At 36.5% G+C, this 17,777-nt stretch overlaps 1 protein-coding gene across 1 annotated transcript; it reads left to right on the top strand.

The window, feature by feature from the left end:
• The first annotated feature begins 8,155 nt into the window (after nt 1-8,155).
• Nucleotides 8,156-15,904, top strand: LOC144452248 (uncharacterized). Its single transcript, XM_078143302.1, has 8 exons — nt 8,156-8,196; nt 10,032-10,208; nt 10,839-10,969; nt 11,847-11,952; nt 12,876-12,964; nt 13,564-13,791; nt 14,620-14,778; nt 15,435-15,904. Exons 2-8 carry the CDS (start codon nt 10,100-10,102, stop codon nt 15,555-15,557), a joined length of 945 nt encoding a protein of 314 aa, XP_077999428.1. The 5' UTR covers nt 8,156-8,196; nt 10,032-10,099; the 3' UTR covers nt 15,558-15,904.
• Nucleotides 15,905-17,777: the final 1,873 nt, after the last annotated feature.

Here is a 17,777-nt window from a genome sequence, read left to right as displayed (position 1 = left end):
TCTACCCCTTCTCTCTTATAGGCATATGTTGTATGGCTGAGATCACGTTTAGTAACGTGGGTACTGAAGATTTTACCCTTAATGTGTATTGATTGTTGCAGTAGAACTAGTGATCGTAAAATACAGTAGTAAAAATAAGCTCCTTAATCGAGAAGTTACCACCGAATCATATATAGCTCTTACTTGTAAATGAATTGTGTCAGTGCATATGTTTAAGATCAACTTAAGGTAGGGTGATGATTGGAAAATGGAAGGAATTTATTATATTAAAAGACGTGTATTTTCTAAGTAGTTATGTCTGTGGATACGTTTTATGTGTTCTTAAACATGCTACTGCGAATTTTCAAAATTAGAATCGGAATCAGAATCGTATGGATATTCTTGGAACGATACAATTTCTGTGACAAAAAGATTCTACCGTACACCATTCATTTCGAAAACAATAGTTTATATTATTATAACAAGCCACAATGACAATCTAACGCGCCTTGTCGATTGACTAACATGTGCATTCATTGTACATTGGCCAGTATTTACTGTACTTGCATGTTTGTAATAGCTGACGTTGAGTTTTCTGTGTTCTTTTGTTTTTAGTTTGCAGATCGGAACCAGTGGTTAATAGTATTACAAAAGACTCAGGTCGACACAACTTGACATGTTATTCGTGTCTTTTATCAGCAGAAAAAGAAAATTGCATTCATAATGTATCAGTCATACAGACTCAAAATTGTTCATACAATGAACCATGGTGCAAGGTACGTGTTCATAATTAAGCATGATTAGTTATTAAATGATTGAGGGAGAGAGAGAGAGAGAGAGAGAGAGAGAGAGAGAGAGAGAGAGAGAGAGAGAGAGAGAGAGAGAGAGAGAGAGAGAGAGAGAGAGAGAGAGAGAGAGAGGGGGGGGGAGGGGGAGGGTGGGACAGACAGACAGACACGTCAGACAGACAGACAGACAGACAGACAGACAGACAGACAGACAGACAGACAGAGACAGAGAGAGACTGGGAGAGACAGAGAGAGACAGACAGAGAGAGACACATACAGAGACAGAGAGGGAGAGATAGAGAGACAGAGAGAGAGATGAGAGAGGAAGAGAGAGAGGAGAGAGAGGGGGAGGGGGAGGGAGGGAGAGAGACGACAGACAGACAGACAGACAGACAGACAGACAGACAGACAGACAGACAGACAGACAGACAGACACAGACCTGATTGAAAAGTTGCATTCACACAAACCTCTTATCGTTATCAGTTGAGATACAGAGACAGTCAGAGACAGACGGACGGACAGACATACAGACAGACAGACAGACAGACAGACAGACAGACAGACAGACAGACAGACAGACAGACAGACAGAGTGTGAGTCAAGTTCAAAGCAGGTGACGGCAAAACTTCTTTAAAAGTTAGTTATGTACTCTGCAATGGAATCTGTTATTTATTTATGAACAGGACAGTAACAGTTAACAGAAAAGTGTGTAGGGTACACTTGGTTAAAACAGTGAAAAACAAACGCCTCTGTCCATCTCGTAGAATAGTACGTACGGGTAAGTGTGTTAACCCGAGTCACTGTACTAATGAGGGCGCCCTTCTCTACACAGGTGGAAAAATTTATAGACGACGGCGTACTCATCACTTTTACGCGTCAGTGTGACAAGACATGTGTTCCCGGATGTAAAGTGGCGGGAAACAATGCCTACAAGTTCAAAACATGTACATCATGCTGTCAAGAAAACTTATGCAACACTGACAACAAAGCAGCCGTCATTCAGGGATCTCTCAGAAACTCTTTAGAACTATCAATTTTATCTTTCTTTGTGATTTGTGGGTTTACAAGTGTAATAGTGTAATAATTTCATTACATTTATGTATTGTTTGACTTTGTGTCCAGTCGGCTGACATCATTTAGTTTTCTGTGTGTCCTCAGAATTTGTGAATTGATGATTCGTCCAATAATGTGCACAATGTCACGAACTTTGGACCCTTCACCAAAAATGTACAGACACTGGTTGACTCTACAAGCAAAGCTGATGGTAAGTTGGTGACAGCATCATCACAGTTCGTGTGATTTGACATTCTCGTAAGCAAGAGCATACTATGGAGGTACATTTGTACGTTCTGTACAGTGCCGTAAAGGGGACAGTGTCCGACGTAAAGAGGCCAAACTCTGTAGTTTTACGACGAAGTGACTTGAATGAAAATTGGTTTTCCGGTTATAGAGGACCAGGTGTGAATTTTCTGTAAAAGAAAGGACCTGAGTTGCGTAATATTTCGGAATGACTGATAGCCAGGCTGAAAACTACCCTGTTTGAGGGTTTCATCAAAACTGTCATGCATACACATACTATTGCCGGACCTGACACATATCTAGCTGTTATGCGTTCGTTGATATTTTAATGTACAAGTTATGAAAATTGTCAAGCAATGCATCATTTTTGTCATAGTCGACTCAATTAAGGTGAATAATTTTAGCTTCAATTTCGTAATCGGATATCAAATATGTAATTGTCGTAGAAAAATCGACCGACCTGTTGAGCACACAAAGTACTAAGCTTATATTTACGTGAAATTGTGGACTGGCTGTACAGTGTGTCCACAATATACGGTATACAACCTGGAGACTTTGGTACATGGTTACAAGGAACGTTAACCAATTGACAAGTTATTCAAATCACTCCAAGCTTTGCCATATGAACGATTGTCCTTAGAAGTAAGGCGCCATCCCTTAAATTCGCGGCCGTCCACTCGTGTGGTCGATTTAGAAGAAACATTTTGCTTAAATGTTCAGCACACGGCCGTATTTCATACTTTTTTAAATGGAAGGACCGTTCAAATATCTATAACAGCACATATATCTAAATAGTTGTTTAAGACAGTCAGATGTCGAACGTTGACACTTACATTTCACCAGTGTAGTAGATTTAGGTACAAATAGAAAATTAATCAACAGAAAAGTGAATGTTACATGACATGCTAGCATTGTGGGTTTTTTTTGTATTTTGGGTTTTTTTTTTGTTGTTTTGTGTTTTTTGTCTGTTTTGTTGTTGTTGTTTTTGTTTGTTTTTTGTTTGTTTGTTTTATTTATTTTTTTGGGGGGGCTTTGTTTTGTTTTGTTTTTTTTTAGGGGGGGGGGTTGTATTTTTTGCCTGTCTGCCTGATAGGCTTTGGAGGAAATTCAAGGACGGCAAACAAAAGTAATTAACTGTTGGAGCATACAAAGTAACAGAAAAAGTTGTTACGATTTTTTTTTAGCACAACTGAACTTGTTCAGTAGTGCTATAGGGATCGCCCGGCGTCTGTCTGTGTGTGTGTGTGTGTGTGTGTGTGTGTGTGGATGTGTGTGTGTGTGTAAACAACTTAAAGTCAAAAACCGCTGAACCGATTGCCACGATATTTGGTGGGTCCATTACTTTGGGTGTCTAGTTGGGAAATTGTTCAAATCAAAATGATCGCATCACAGGTGTGTGATTTGGGTCAAAAAATGTGATTTTTGGTCAAAAAACTTAAACTCAGAAACTACTGGGCAGATTGGTGCGAAATTTGGTGGGAACATTCTTAAGGTGGTGTAAAGTAAGATTTGTTCATGACGGGATGATTCCATCAGTGATATGCAAATTAGGGCTAAAAATGTGTCTTTTTGGTTAAAAATCTATAATTCTAAAACTACTGAGCAGATTGGGCTGAAATTTAATGGGAATGTATCTAGGGATGTATGGACGAAGAAATATTAAGCTTACCATGATTCCATGAGTGATATGCAAATTAGGTGTAAAAATGTTCATTTTTGGTCAAAAACTTATATCTCAAAAAGTACTTGGTCAATTAGTCTGAAACTTGGCGAGATGTTTCTGAAACTGTTATTCTGCAGATTTTCTTAAAAACATTTTGACAAAATTGGCCCTAGCGACCATGACCACGCCCTTAGCAACAACCAAATGGCAGTATATTTTGGTCAAATAACAACATCATCTGGTAAGCAAGTGAGTAAACATTCAAAAAATGTATGCAAATACCCTAGCAACCATGACCACGCCCATAGCAACAGCCAAACGGTGGTGTATTTCACAAAGATAACAACAGGGTTTAATAGATAATTGAATAAACATCCAAAAAATGTATGTAAATTTGCATAGCAACAAGACCACGCCCATAACAACAGCCAAATAATCACGTATATTGCAAAGATAACAACAGGAATAGAAAGACAGATGAATTAACATTTAAAAAATGTATGCAAATACCCTAGTAACCATGAGCACGCCCATAGCAACAGCCAAACGGTGGTGTATTTCACAAAGATAACAACAGGGTTTAATAGACAATTGAATAAACATTCAAAAAATGTATGTAAATTTTCCTAGCAACAAGACCACGCCCATAGCAACAGCCAAATGATCACGTATATTGCAAAGACAATATCAGGAATTCATACACAAGTGAACAAAAACATACACAAATGTATGCAAATATATCTAACAACATGACCACGCCCATAGCAACAGCCAAATGATAGCATTTATCGTAAAGATAGCAACATGGTTGGATAGGCAACTGGATAGTTATTCAGCAAATAAACACCTATTGTTAGCATAGACTAGCATATGGATAAACATTTTTAAAAACTACAGTTGTGCTACAACACCATTGGTGGTATTTTTTATTTTCGAGGCGCATTCCACGTGAAGGCATAAATAGGTATCGCCTTAAGCTTCTAACACTACACAAGCAAGTGATCACATATTCTTCACTCCTCTGGTGTCAATGGTATGGATATTTTTAAACTTCATCTCTGAAATAAGATGTTCTCCCTGAAATTATAAGCTTATTTGACCGTCCAATTTTATGTTTTGTGAAAAACACACTTTTACTTTCTTGTTAATTTTCTAGTTTCCGATGATTGAAAAAAATAAATATTTTGCGTTGAAAATCCCAATATTTGGAACAGCTTTTTTCTACAGGTACAGGGGTATGTTTATGTGCGCCATTCTGATCAGCATTGTGTATGTCACCAAAAGCCGCGTGTCATGTACGAGTTTTGATACAATATGTCTGTCGTGTAGGTGTTGAGAATACAGTCGTTAACACCACCCCCCCCCCATTATCCATTCTCTCATTTGCCTAGTTTTCTAAAATGAGTCCACGTCGATGGCGGCGCGCCAACCAACCAATCGGGCCAGCCCACAGGTGAGTGATCATAGCAGGTTGTGTGGAGCGCCACCAACGACCGTATTTCAAATTCTGATGTTTATCACAAATTTTAATCTAAAACCCCCAGTATATTGTATTGCAACTTTACATTATGAAATTAGGCAGCAACTGCACGTAGCAAGATTAGGAGAATGAGTGATAGTGTGGTGAATTAAATGTTGAAGTCAAAGGTAGTCTTGAAATAGCCGGCGTTGTAGGATTATTAATGGTAAACCTGCTAGCAAGCACATTCTCTACCAGTCCATGGGTTGTATTGATCATCAAGCCTAGTGTATAATGTAGGTTAGTTTTGAGGGTAATCGTATAAACTGATGTGTATAAATTGACAATATAAAATTTGCAGAAATAAAAGAAAAAGTGTTAAAAATTTGTTCATGTTTTGTGTGATGAAGTTCATTGGTGTGGAGTATGGGCGAAATTGTGAACACCTATAATACACCATAAGAGTCCGAAATGAAATAGGTTCTATATATTGTTCACGGTTCCAAGAACAAATACAACGTGCAGTACAATGTATACTCATCACTGTTGCAGTTTTCGGGCAGCAGGGTCATGTTATTCAACGAATAGTCAAGCAATAAACCACCCCTTCGGATGGGTATACCAAGATATTTTGACCTGTTAACGAAATATATCTTGAGTTCAGTGGTCAAACCGACTGGTATAACATCCCAAGGGGACGTGGTTTATCGCTATTATATTACACCAGTATATTTAAAAAAACACAAACAAGATAAGAACTAAATACAATTTATGGTTTCGGTTATCCCCCCCCCCCCCCATGAACAATGTGCATAACAATATACAGATGATTTCAAGACATGACCGTATAGGCCGTGTGTCATGTCGTGCAGTGACTGAATTCATTTTACATGTATCTGCTACTTGATTCTAGGGATAATCCGTACATTGATTTGTCCATTAAAAGTATACATTTATGAATACAAATTACGGCATGCTTCAGGACTCGGTGGCGTGACGCGTACGCGTGATGAGCATGTGCAGCAGGTTGATTACAACATGTATTTACGGGAGTTACGTACGTCTTTAGACTTTCTGCCATTCTGGTTTGAGGATATTCCACTCAGATTGATGACTGATACTCTAGGAAATAACTTTTATTTGAATAATGGTAAGTCGGCCAGTGTAAGCTCTTACACTTGCTTCTGTTTATGACATTACATATGCACACGTACGTACCTGTTTCCACTGCAATTCTGCAGCTGCCGAGTGGAGAACCGGAACCAACACTGTGCATGCCTTGACCTTAGTAGTGGGCGATGATTTCTGCAAATACGAGATAACTCGGCTGCTTTCGAAATTTCCTTCATAATTTCCCATAAACTATATATTTTGTCTCACTGAGCAAATATTCATCTGAAAATCCACAGAGTTCCGAGACTGTCACTGCAGATTGAGCAGACTGTCAACGTTCGGAGCAGACGACACACGTAGACAATGAACGCCAAGCACCAAGTAAACGTCAAACTTGGACGCGTGCCAACTTATAATCACTCATTTTCAACTTTAATTAGTTTTCTAGACCAATCAGATCTCTTGATTTACGCCATCAATATACTCGAGCTCGATCGTAGAATATAATGTTGGATAAGCACTGCAAAAATTAACAGTAGCACCTATCGTTGCTGCTTAGACATTTTCCTTAGGGTCTTTTAGTGCGTGGAGTGTAGTTCCCTAACCCTACATCGATGAATAGGTAGTCTACTTCCTGACTATCGTATTCAGAATTTACACTACGTTACTTCACACATTACAATGTATTGTACGTGGAGATAACGTAGTGTAAATTCGCAATACGGTCCAATCAATCAGGAACTGGACTAATGAATTGGTAATCGGACGACAGTTTTGGTAATAACATAATAATCAGACAGAACTTTCAAGCTGATTTATTTGTCGCGTAAATTATGAATTTCGCCATTCCATTTGATTTAAATGATTTTGGGCAAAGCATTGATATTATGATATTAACCAACCAACCAACCAACCAACCAACCAACCAACCAACCAACCAACCAACCAACCTACCAACCAACCAACCAACCAACCAACCAACCAACCAACCAACCAACCAACCAACCAACCAACCAACCAATCAACCAATCAATCAATCAATCAATCAATCAATCAATCAATCAATCAATCAATCAATCAATCAATCAATCAATCAATCAATCAATCAATCAATCAATCAATCAATCAATCAATCAACCAACCAACCAACCAATCACATGCTCGCACCCTGTGGTTGGTGCTCTCTTGTAAAACTTAGAAATTATACTCCCCAAAAAGATCTGAATGGCCAATAAAATTGGCTCAAAAACCTCTGTCTGTGATTCCAGGGGGAGATGCCCAAGGACACATGAGAGGTGTACATATTCCCATCTCAAACTTTCAGCTTTCCCCTACCTTTTTACTGTCAAGACACTATTTAACTCCTTTTTTTTTTTTAAATATTTCAACCCTGTGAAGTTACTAATTACATGGTGGTGCTGCACTTTTGTCTTAAAGTATTTGCGAGATATATAGTCAAGTAACTCTGACTCACAATGACTATACCAGACTCACATGATGGGGGGGGGTGTCATTTTTTCGACAAAAATGATACGTCGGCCAGTCAGTTTTCAGTTTTACAAGGGCGGAGGGGGGGGGGGGTCAGTGACTATATATAATCGGCCCAAGGGAAATAACCCCCCCCCCCCACCCCCGCCCCGCCGTGGATAAACTGACACTGTATCAATATACATTCTATACTAGAAGATAATTACACATCCATAAAGGTAGGGGAAATATTTTAATTCAATACGTTGTTATATTTAGCCTGTAGACAAGGAAGACAGTTAATACGCGTCTCTAGATGTGTTACCCTGGTCAGTTTGCACCCATAGTAACAAAGCAATGCATCTTGGGATATGTCAAAATGGCGACGTCCATGAGCAGAGAGTCGTGATTTGTTTACAATTATACCGTAAGTCGTACAGTTCATCTCCCTATCGATTCGTGGTACTTTGTTGTAAATTCGGAACTTGGGGACGGCAGATAAAAAGGTATTCTGAGAGAAAAATCGTAGTTTGTAAACCCAAACCCTTTCTATGCTGAAATGTAAATTGTAACGTTACATGATAATTCAAATCTCAATCATCAATCAAATTATCAATGTAGATTTATACGTACTTTAAATTTAATCATTTAAAAATCGATACAAATCAATGAATCAATAAAGTACGTTAGTCTGGAAAATAAATATGTTAGAGGTAGTACATGGGATGCGTTTTGAATTTGTATGGTGCAATGCCAGGACTTTTTAGAGCCTTTGAAAAAGTGAACTCTGATTTGTACTTCTGTATCTCTGTATATGTACGTCGAATGGCCAGATAACTTGTATACTATGATCGACGGAGAGAGAAGGCACTTAGTAAAGCTGGATGGAGGCATCAACAAATCCAGTTGTAACTACGCTATCTTCAAGATTGTTCTAGCATATGTCTAGTGTATTATTATTATTATTATTATTCTTTATTTCAGGCCAGCGGCCCATACAAATAAAAAGAAAAGAAAAAGCACTAAAATGTAACACTGAAGTGAAAACCTTCCATAAATTAAAGTCTAAAAAGTACAAAAAGCACTAATAAAGAATTGACCTAAAGTGTTTCCAAAAGTTAGAATGGAAATAGGAATCAGAATGTACACAACTGTTATTGTTATGGGAGGAATGAGTTTTTTGAAAATGTGGTATCTAGTAGCAACGAGAATTGTTTGTATAAATTGTAGCATAATTTTACAAATGGTTGTTTTTATTGAGTATCTTTGGTCTCTGTGGTAGGTGTCAGTATGAATACCCATTTACAGTACCTCGGCAATCTTTTATAGAATTAGAAGACGAATTTTCCTTCAGCATTTGTGTAGATGTTTGATGTTGTGTTGCATTACTTCTCTAATAATCAGGTTCTGGTGTCCAATTAATAACTTTTCACTTCCTTCTCTTTCTGTTTTTTAACTGTGACAGGCAGAGAGATTGTTGAAGCCTTGAACGATAAAATACAATGAAAAAAAAAATGGCTTTGTTTTGTCCACTGTGCTACATTTATTCATCAACTACCAGTATAAAATTTGTCCGCAATTGATATCTTTTATCAAAGTTCCTCTGTGAAGACGGCTTTGACAAAATTACCTGAGATCATTAACTAGACAATTTATCAACCTTGAACAAAATAACTTCTTATCTTGAGCAGGTCTTACCTTAACCTGATTAAATTCCGATGTAGTGTACATGTCACGATTTCTAGTTGGCTGTTATGTTTATCATCATTTGTTCTTTTGTGAGTGCTAGTTACCTACATCTGATACAATACCATAGGTTTTCTCGAAACCAATCTCGCAATTACTAGTAGCCAACCAGAATCCCTCTTACAATATAACACTCAACAGTCAAAATTGAAAGAAAGAGAATGACCAAACAATAACGTCATTGTCTTCACTCTGTGCTCATGCTGTTTTTGAACAGATCACTCTGAAGTACTGTACCTGCATGTTTTGGCATATTACTCATTTTCATTGGTTGAGTGAATTCACTCATGATCAGTGCTCCCGTGTGGCTTGGGAAACCATATGGTATTGTGTCAGATGTATATAACGAGTGCTCACAAAAGATCAAACGACAGTAAATGTAACAGTCAAAATGAAATCGCGACATGTACACTACATACGCTCTTCTCATTCCTTTCCACAAAGGTGTAAGGAGAGGAATGATAACGACACTTCCAGCGATGTATTTTAAAATCTAGTATAACCTTGTTTTTGCAGACAACTCATTCATCGGACAAGTCATTGTCATTTGAGACAACTCATCGTTGTTTGGCAGGTTATACACCATGGGTGTCGTAGCTAGTAACTTCGATAACAACGATGGCAGTATTGTGTCAGAGTTCACCCATCCTGCAGCTAAGAACTGGATCAATGCTCATGCACAGACCTGTAATAGTAAGCAGACATTTTTGAGATTTTTTTTTTTGGTGGGTTGCAAAATAATATGAAATTTGAGAGTCCAACACAGACAGGCTTTTTCAATTTTTGATTGAAGCATGCCACATTTTAGTACCCTGAAAATGTTTCTAATGAGATTGTAAATGAAGCAGGCTGATTTCAAATTTGTATATTATGCATTGTATATCCATAAGGGAAAGGCTGTCTCCAATGCTCCTTATACATGTACATGTAGCATTATAATAATAATAATGTTGGGTTCTTATATAGCTCTTTCCCATGCTGTGCTCAAAGCGTTTTACAATTATTACCCCTGGCTCAATAGGAACTAGACTACACACTAGCGTGCAAATGTACAATTACTATTGACTTCATTTGAATAATCAAATAGCTTTTTGTTATGTAGTCACTCCCCACTATAAGCAATCAGCTTATGTTGATATTTTCAAAACTGAATAATGGATTGAAATTGCTACCAGGACAAGCTAGATAGAAAACGGGTGAATGTAGTGAAGTTACAGATCTAGTGATTGCAGAGACTGTAAGGTAAAGTGATTGCAAAATTTGTGGGTATATAATATTTGAAAATTTGACCAAAGAACACTGTATCTAACTTTGTACTTGCAGTACCAGTTGTAGAAGTGGAACGTTTATGGAGAAGATTTAGTGGAATTAGTAATGATGCTACCAGTGATGGAGTACTCGCCAAAGCAGCATTAGCACAATCACATGTAATGAAGGATGAACTCATCAGGAAGGTAAAACTCTGTAATTAGAGTTTTTGAATTCTAGAGAACCTGAGCTTTGAATGCAAACAGCAAATGTTCCATCTTCATCATGCATCACATGACCATAAATTCAATTTATCTTCCAAAAATGAATAATAGCTATGCAACTGCAGAAATATCATAAATTTTGTAGACCTAGGATTTTATGCATGATTTGATCAGTATGGAACACTTCTGTATCACAAACATTTTACCTTGATCGGTCCTATCCAAACAAATAAACATAAAGAAGGTGCACGTAAAGGCCATCTCAAACTCAGGTTCTCATGCTAGTATTATCAGTGGATTACATAGGATTATACTTTGGATCCCACTTTTTGTGTAACTCTGTCAAACAATTGTTTTTCACATTTAGAGTTGAATCCTAATATGCACTTGAAAGCATAGTCTTGCTGCTAGACGTTCAGGCTTTCTTCTGATATGATAAGTGGATGTACTTCACTTTGAACACATCATTTGTCATATTGTATCAGAAAAAAACCCGAGGTCTAGCAGCTAGACTATTGAAAGCACTAAGAAATGAAACTCGCATAAGATAAATCAAGCAGCGTAAAAAAAACCTGTAAAATATTAGATGTTGAAGGTACTGTAAGTAGATGGTAAGATATGTTATTCCACTTTCATCAGCCATCTCAGATATGACATGGGTAGACCATTGAGGGCATCCCGACACAGTTCATCTTATAAACTAAGTTATTAGTTGAGTGTCAAAATGACATTTGTTATAGCTGACTTGACTGGGGCCACTGCTTTTTTAAGGGTCTTGTTTCATTTCACTGTCTACAGACACAATATTTCAGCTGTTTTATGATTCTCAGTTAATTTATTACACAAACATTATTTCCAGATTTTGACTCATTTCCCTAAGAATGAAAGTGGGTCTATAACGTTCCAGACATACTGTAATGCAGCAAAGTGGTTTGAGAATGCTAATGTTGAAGATAAACTCAGAGGTTAGTTTTTTTTACAAGTTTGTAACTACAACACAGCTTTAGTTTGAAACACCATATACATGTAGTTGAGTTGAGTTGATTCCGATATCTAGTTACATGTACCAGTGTGCCCTCTAGTGATAGCCAAATTTTGTTGTTGTAGGTCAAATGATAAACACTGGCATTTCTTGTGAGTCACCCGTGACATAGTAACAGATAGGGGAACACCAAATTTTGGTGCATCACTAAAAAGTGTGTGTCAGTGGTGCATCAAATTTGCTTAGAGGGTACGCTGGTCACCACACATAGTAAGAGATAGAGGAACACCAAATTTTGGTGCGTCACTAAAAATTGTGTGTGTCAATGGCCCGTCAAATTGGCTTAGAGGGCACACTGACATGTACATAAATCTAATGACTTTTCTGTAACTTTTCTCCAGAAGAACACAAAAATTATTTTATTCTCTCCATAAATTTATACCCTATACAACCCTAACCAATTACCAAGTTGCATTTCACTAGAAAACACATCTGCAAAATGAAATCTAGTGAATGTGGAAAGTTTGTACATGACTCACATCTACCAGACTATACCTGCATTACCTGAACTGAATCATTTTTATTTCTTCAAATAAACAGCCGAAAATATGTTCACTGAAAACTGTTAAAATACCAATAATTAGACATTGTATAGATCTATTTTATCTATAGTTCAGTTTGGAGTGCTGATTTTAGGGTGCGGACCCAAAAATCAATTTGATTGGATGTATTGTACCATATTTTGTATACAGCTACACTAATACCCACAGGTGATTCAATACTGATATTATTAAGAGTTAGTCATCTCGAAAAAAGGTTAAAAATATTCTAGTGGCAGCTTTAAGAGTGAAGTAAATCACGGCATAGGGATTCTAACTCGCAGTCTTTGATATCCGTTGTTTACAGCTCTTTTCAAGACTTTGAATAATGGTGAAGTAATTGATAAAAGAGCGCTTACCAGAATCCTGACTATGTTTCACACAGATGAAAGTGAGGTTAGTATTTTCTTATGAGAGAGTCACATTACATTGATGTGGATATCAAGGGTATTTATACACTAGTGTGTGGTGTTTTCTGTTGTACTTTTACTCATGTATGGCTGAAGAAAACACTGCAGATACCACGCTGACATGCATAAGTCACAGGACCCTGTTATATTAACTTCTATATAGAAGCCAACAAGAAGACAACAGTACAACATAATCAACACATACATGTACATCAAACTTTCGATAGTAAGTTAATCCTACAAGCCTCTGGTTTCTGGAAAGGTCTTGATAACCATACCCTATTAGCTAAGGTATTAATCTTCCTAGTTTTAGTATTGTGAAATTTCATCAGCTATATCTGCCATGTCACTGTCTTTCAATGCTGTCTCCAATGCTGGTACATTAGCATGTCCTTGGACAACTGAGGAGTGCAACATAACACTGTGAAAATCCAAGTAAAACAGTATTTTGTTGGAAAGTCGCTCCTAGCTAGGAGACAAACACAAAACAGATCATTGTAGCAAGCTTTGCACTTAGTTTTGACTCTCATCTGTATTATTATGCAAAATAGTAATTATTTTTTTTTTTAAAACTGTTATTACTAGGAAACCATCTCTCAAAATGTGAAGATCTTCATGGCAGAACTAGATAACACACATCAAGGGTATGTTGATGAGGATCAGTTTATATACTGGATTAAAGGAATGCCATACAGTACAATCCAGTCGGTTCTACAATTTGAAGTCATTCCCCAACAAGTGCAGGAGCAACACAAACGAGCAGAACAGCGCCCTCAACCTAAGACTGCTGAGCAACCACCTGGAAGCAGTGAGGTATGTCTAAAATTCAGTAGTTGTGTGATGTATTCTATATGGCAGTTACAGTTGTTTAGACAATGTTGTATCTTGGTGTTTTGGAGAAGTGTTTATGGGTGTTTCACTATTTGAACCTTTGACTTTTTACAACAAGTAACACTGAAGTAAAGCACTTTCTCCATTTGCTACACTCATTTGTAGCAGTCATATCAAGTGTAAACGTATACAGTTTCAATTAGTTTATTTACAAGCCGCCTTTCTAATGTGGTCAATTAGCAAATGAAACTATACTTTTACATTTGATATGGATGCTATAAACAAGTGTAGCACATAGAGAAAGTGCTTTACTTCAGTGTTACTTGTATTACCAACTGAAACAGTATACTTTTACACTTGATATGGATGCTATAAATGATTGTGGTACATACAGAAAACGCTTTACTTTGTTGTTATGGGTTGATATGGATGCTATAAATGATTGTGGTACATACAGAAAACAAATTAATTTGGTGTTATGGGTTGTATATTCTAATGAAACTGAATTTAGACCTGTGAAATAACTATTAAAACAGGTTAGAGTAGAGGTGCTCTAGATTTGACAACGGGAAGTTCTTTTTCTGGTAAAATTTTCAGACCAAGATCTCCTCAGTCTTTCCCAAACTTTTTACATAGTTATTTCAAAGTGGATTGGTAATACAATATAATGATGTGACTTAGAAAGTTAGAGCTCATGTTGTTTATTCTAACTAAAGAAACCAATTGCCCAATAACGACTGTAGATTCCAGGCTGTTCATTATAAGTAAACTCCCATGCTAATCAGTGCTCATGTTAATTTTCTTTGACAGTCAAACAAGGGGCCAATAGCCATTACAAGTGATATTATGGATAAAGTAGCTACCAGAGCCAGTGCCAGAGACTGGAGTATCTTAGCAAACAGGCTAGGGTTTACAAGTGAAGATTTGGAGGCTCTGAGACATAGGTATCCCAGGAAAGATCATGAACAGGTAACGTGTACTAGTCTTTAGATTTTAAAATGCAGTGTACTAATATGGCCTGATAAAAAAAATGTGGTTCCAGTTACCTGACCCCACCTAGTTTTTCACTGCCGACCGTACACTTTTTTTACATATTCGAAAAATTGTGAAGTCTCGCCAGAAATAGTGGATGTGGAAACTGACATCAACTTAAAAAGACAATATAAAATTCTCCCAATCTATAATGGATGTACATCTGATAGGAAGAAATAAATAACACAGAGACCATTTGGAAAACAACGGAAAACATAACTACCTGAACTAGACACTCACACATGAAAAAAAATATAATAAAATAAACTTTAAAATCTACCTACCCCACCTATTCTAAAATTTAGCGTAATCAGAACCACACAATTTTTTTTATTATGTTAAAAGCCATTTATAGGTCCTCAGTACCAGAAATAGAATATTACTGCCTAGGTGCATCATATAAATAATGAACATTCAATTTCTTGGTCGATGGCATAACTTCCACTCCACGCGCTTCATGCATCATTTGTTTGAAACATACCTGTTTATAAAAATCCAAAATGAAAGTAAATAACTCTGTCTTATTTGTAGAAATCATTGAAACTCTTCTGATGATAATATGTAGGTTACATTTTTCTATGATATATCTCCAGGTATATGCTATGCTACAGCAGTGGATGGATAGAGAAAAAGGACATGCTAATGTACCAGCATTGGAGACAGCATTGAAAGACAGTGACATGGCAGATATAGCTGATGAAATTTCACAATACTAAAACGAGAAAGACTAATACCTTAGCTAATAGGGTATGGTTATCAAGACCTTTCCAGCAACCAGAGGCTTGTAGGATTAACTTACTATCGAAAGTTTGAAACTGTTAAGATGTACATGACATGTATGTGTTCATTATGTTGTACTGTTGTCTTCCCATCAGGCAAACTGTTCAAAGAAAATAGCGATGTCTCTAAAAGTAGATACATGTAGAGTAAATAACTAATTTTGTCTGCAGACAGCAATGATAAGTAATAGTTTAGTAAGAGTGATTGTAATTTCTAAGTTCAGTTGTTACATTTCCTTGAGAAGTGTTGCATGTGTTCAGAGTTGAAAGTTTAATAGTTTGAGTTTTAACAATTTAGTGAGATGTGTGTATGTGTGTGTGTGTATGTATGTATGTATGTATGTATGTATGTATATGTGTGTATGTATGTATGTATGTATGTATGTATGTATGTATGTATGTATGTATGTATGTATGTATGTATGTATGTATGTATGTAGGTGTGTGTATGTATGTATGTATGTATGTATGTATGAGTGTGTATGTGTGTGTATGTATGTATGTATGTATGTATGTATGTATGTATGTATGTATGTGTGTGTGTGTGTGTGCATGTAGGTGTGTATACATGTACATGTATGTGTATGTATGTATGTATGTATGTATCATATGTATGTATGTACATAAGTATGTATGTATGTATGTATCTGTGTATGTATGTATGTACGTACACGTACGTATAATGTATGTATGTATGTATGTATGTATGTATGTATGTATGTATGTATGGTATGTCTATATGTAGTACGGTATATATGTTAGCAAGGTAGCAACTACCAGACAGCATTTAAATGACCTTTGAACTGTTAACTACATGTATATTTTAATTATAATTTACAATCAAAGTTATGCTGCTCAAGTTTTCTTGTTTTGACAGGATAATTGATATTTTATATAAACATTATTGTATAGCTAGAAATAATTATTTCTGTCCAAAGGTTTTAATTCAATTGAATTTTATTTGTACTTATTTGTATATTTTGTAAATAGTTTACAAATGTCAATATATTTTTGTTTGTAAAGTATTCAAGGCTATCATAAATTGCAAGAGGTATTATTGACAATGTTAAATTAATCTTTAAAGTTAATTGCTGATAATCAGTATTGGTTTTGATAAATAGTTTTACCAAAATGGCCGCTAGAGGGCGTCTGTGTAAAATGCTGGAATTACTTTTCTGAATAAAGTATCGTAAACGAAAATGTTAGTTTCTCTTGCTTTTTTATATGTCTATTAGAATTTTGTCTTTTTAGACAACAATTTGGATGTTTAAAATAACTATCTGGAGAACTTTTCTTGAAGAAAATGTTATTTGAAAAGCTGAATCTATGGACGAAGAATGAATTTGTTGTCTAATGGGGTCATCTGTATGTTATATATATTTCAAAAAAAGTTCAGGTCGATCAGCCATTTGTGTGAAAGGTCCAGCCGATGGTGCGGTTATGTGATCACTCGCTGAGAGAGTGCATTATATAAGGGGAAGGAACACCTGGATCTTTTCACTGTCAGGCTAATCAGTCATGATTTAGTCACTAATTCGTGAATAATATAATCAACAAACATAAAGTTCTTTCAATTCGTAGGGGGTGGGGGGGGGTGAAATTTTGTGTGAAATGCCAATCCTTAGATTGTTGTCTAAGTCAACATGTCATTGCCCCATCATAGTATACGAAGTAAATATTAAAACTACTCCTTCACAATATAGCAACAACACACAAACACACAATATTTGATGTAGTACTGCAGTCACTATACTACCAAAAGTACTTATTGCAAGAGGGTTCCAGTTTCAAAAATAGAAAGACAGTCCAACAATATGACATGCTTGAACTTTTTCAATGAAAACGTGAATAACAACCGGCCAATGTACTGTGTGTTCAATCATTAAACTTAAGCGAACGTCTCAAGCCATGTACAGCGTTGCATCTTTGTCATGTCACATCGAAGTAGATCACTTAATTTAGATACTTTACAGGGAACTTGATTTTCGCAAATTCATAGGTATACCTTTCACACAGAATTGCTACCCGAGACTTGACACGGACGGTATCATGACCTGTACTACCCCGATGACGTCACTTTAATGCCCCTGTATGTTTGAAGTGGGCGAGGTGAAGACGATTTATCATCACATTGATATGCAAACAAAAGCTCCTCGT

This window comes from Glandiceps talaboti, chromosome 22 (assembly GCF_964340395.1).
Source record: "Glandiceps talaboti chromosome 22, keGlaTala1.1, whole genome shotgun sequence".
Taxonomy (NCBI): Eukaryota; Metazoa; Hemichordata; class Enteropneusta; family Spengelidae; genus Glandiceps; species Glandiceps talaboti.
Note: the sequence above shows the minus strand (reverse complement) of the source record. Positions and strands in the feature narration are given on the sequence as shown.

What these genes read in the sequence shown, in the direction of transcription:
- LOC144452248 (XM_078143302.1), top strand. Translation starts at nt 10,100, where the DNA reads ATGGGTGTCGTAGCTAGTAACTTCGATAACAACGATGGCAGTATTGTG. An exon ending in TGTTGAAGATAAACTCAGAG is followed by an intron (nt 11,953 to 12,875) that starts GTTAGTTTTTTT and finishes CGTTGTTTACAG; the next exon opens with CTCTTTTCAAGACTTTGAAT. An exon ending in AACCACCTGGAAGCAGTGAG is followed by an intron (nt 13,792 to 14,619) that starts GTATGTCTAAAA and finishes TTTCTTTGACAG; the next exon opens with TCAAACAAGGGGCCAATAGC.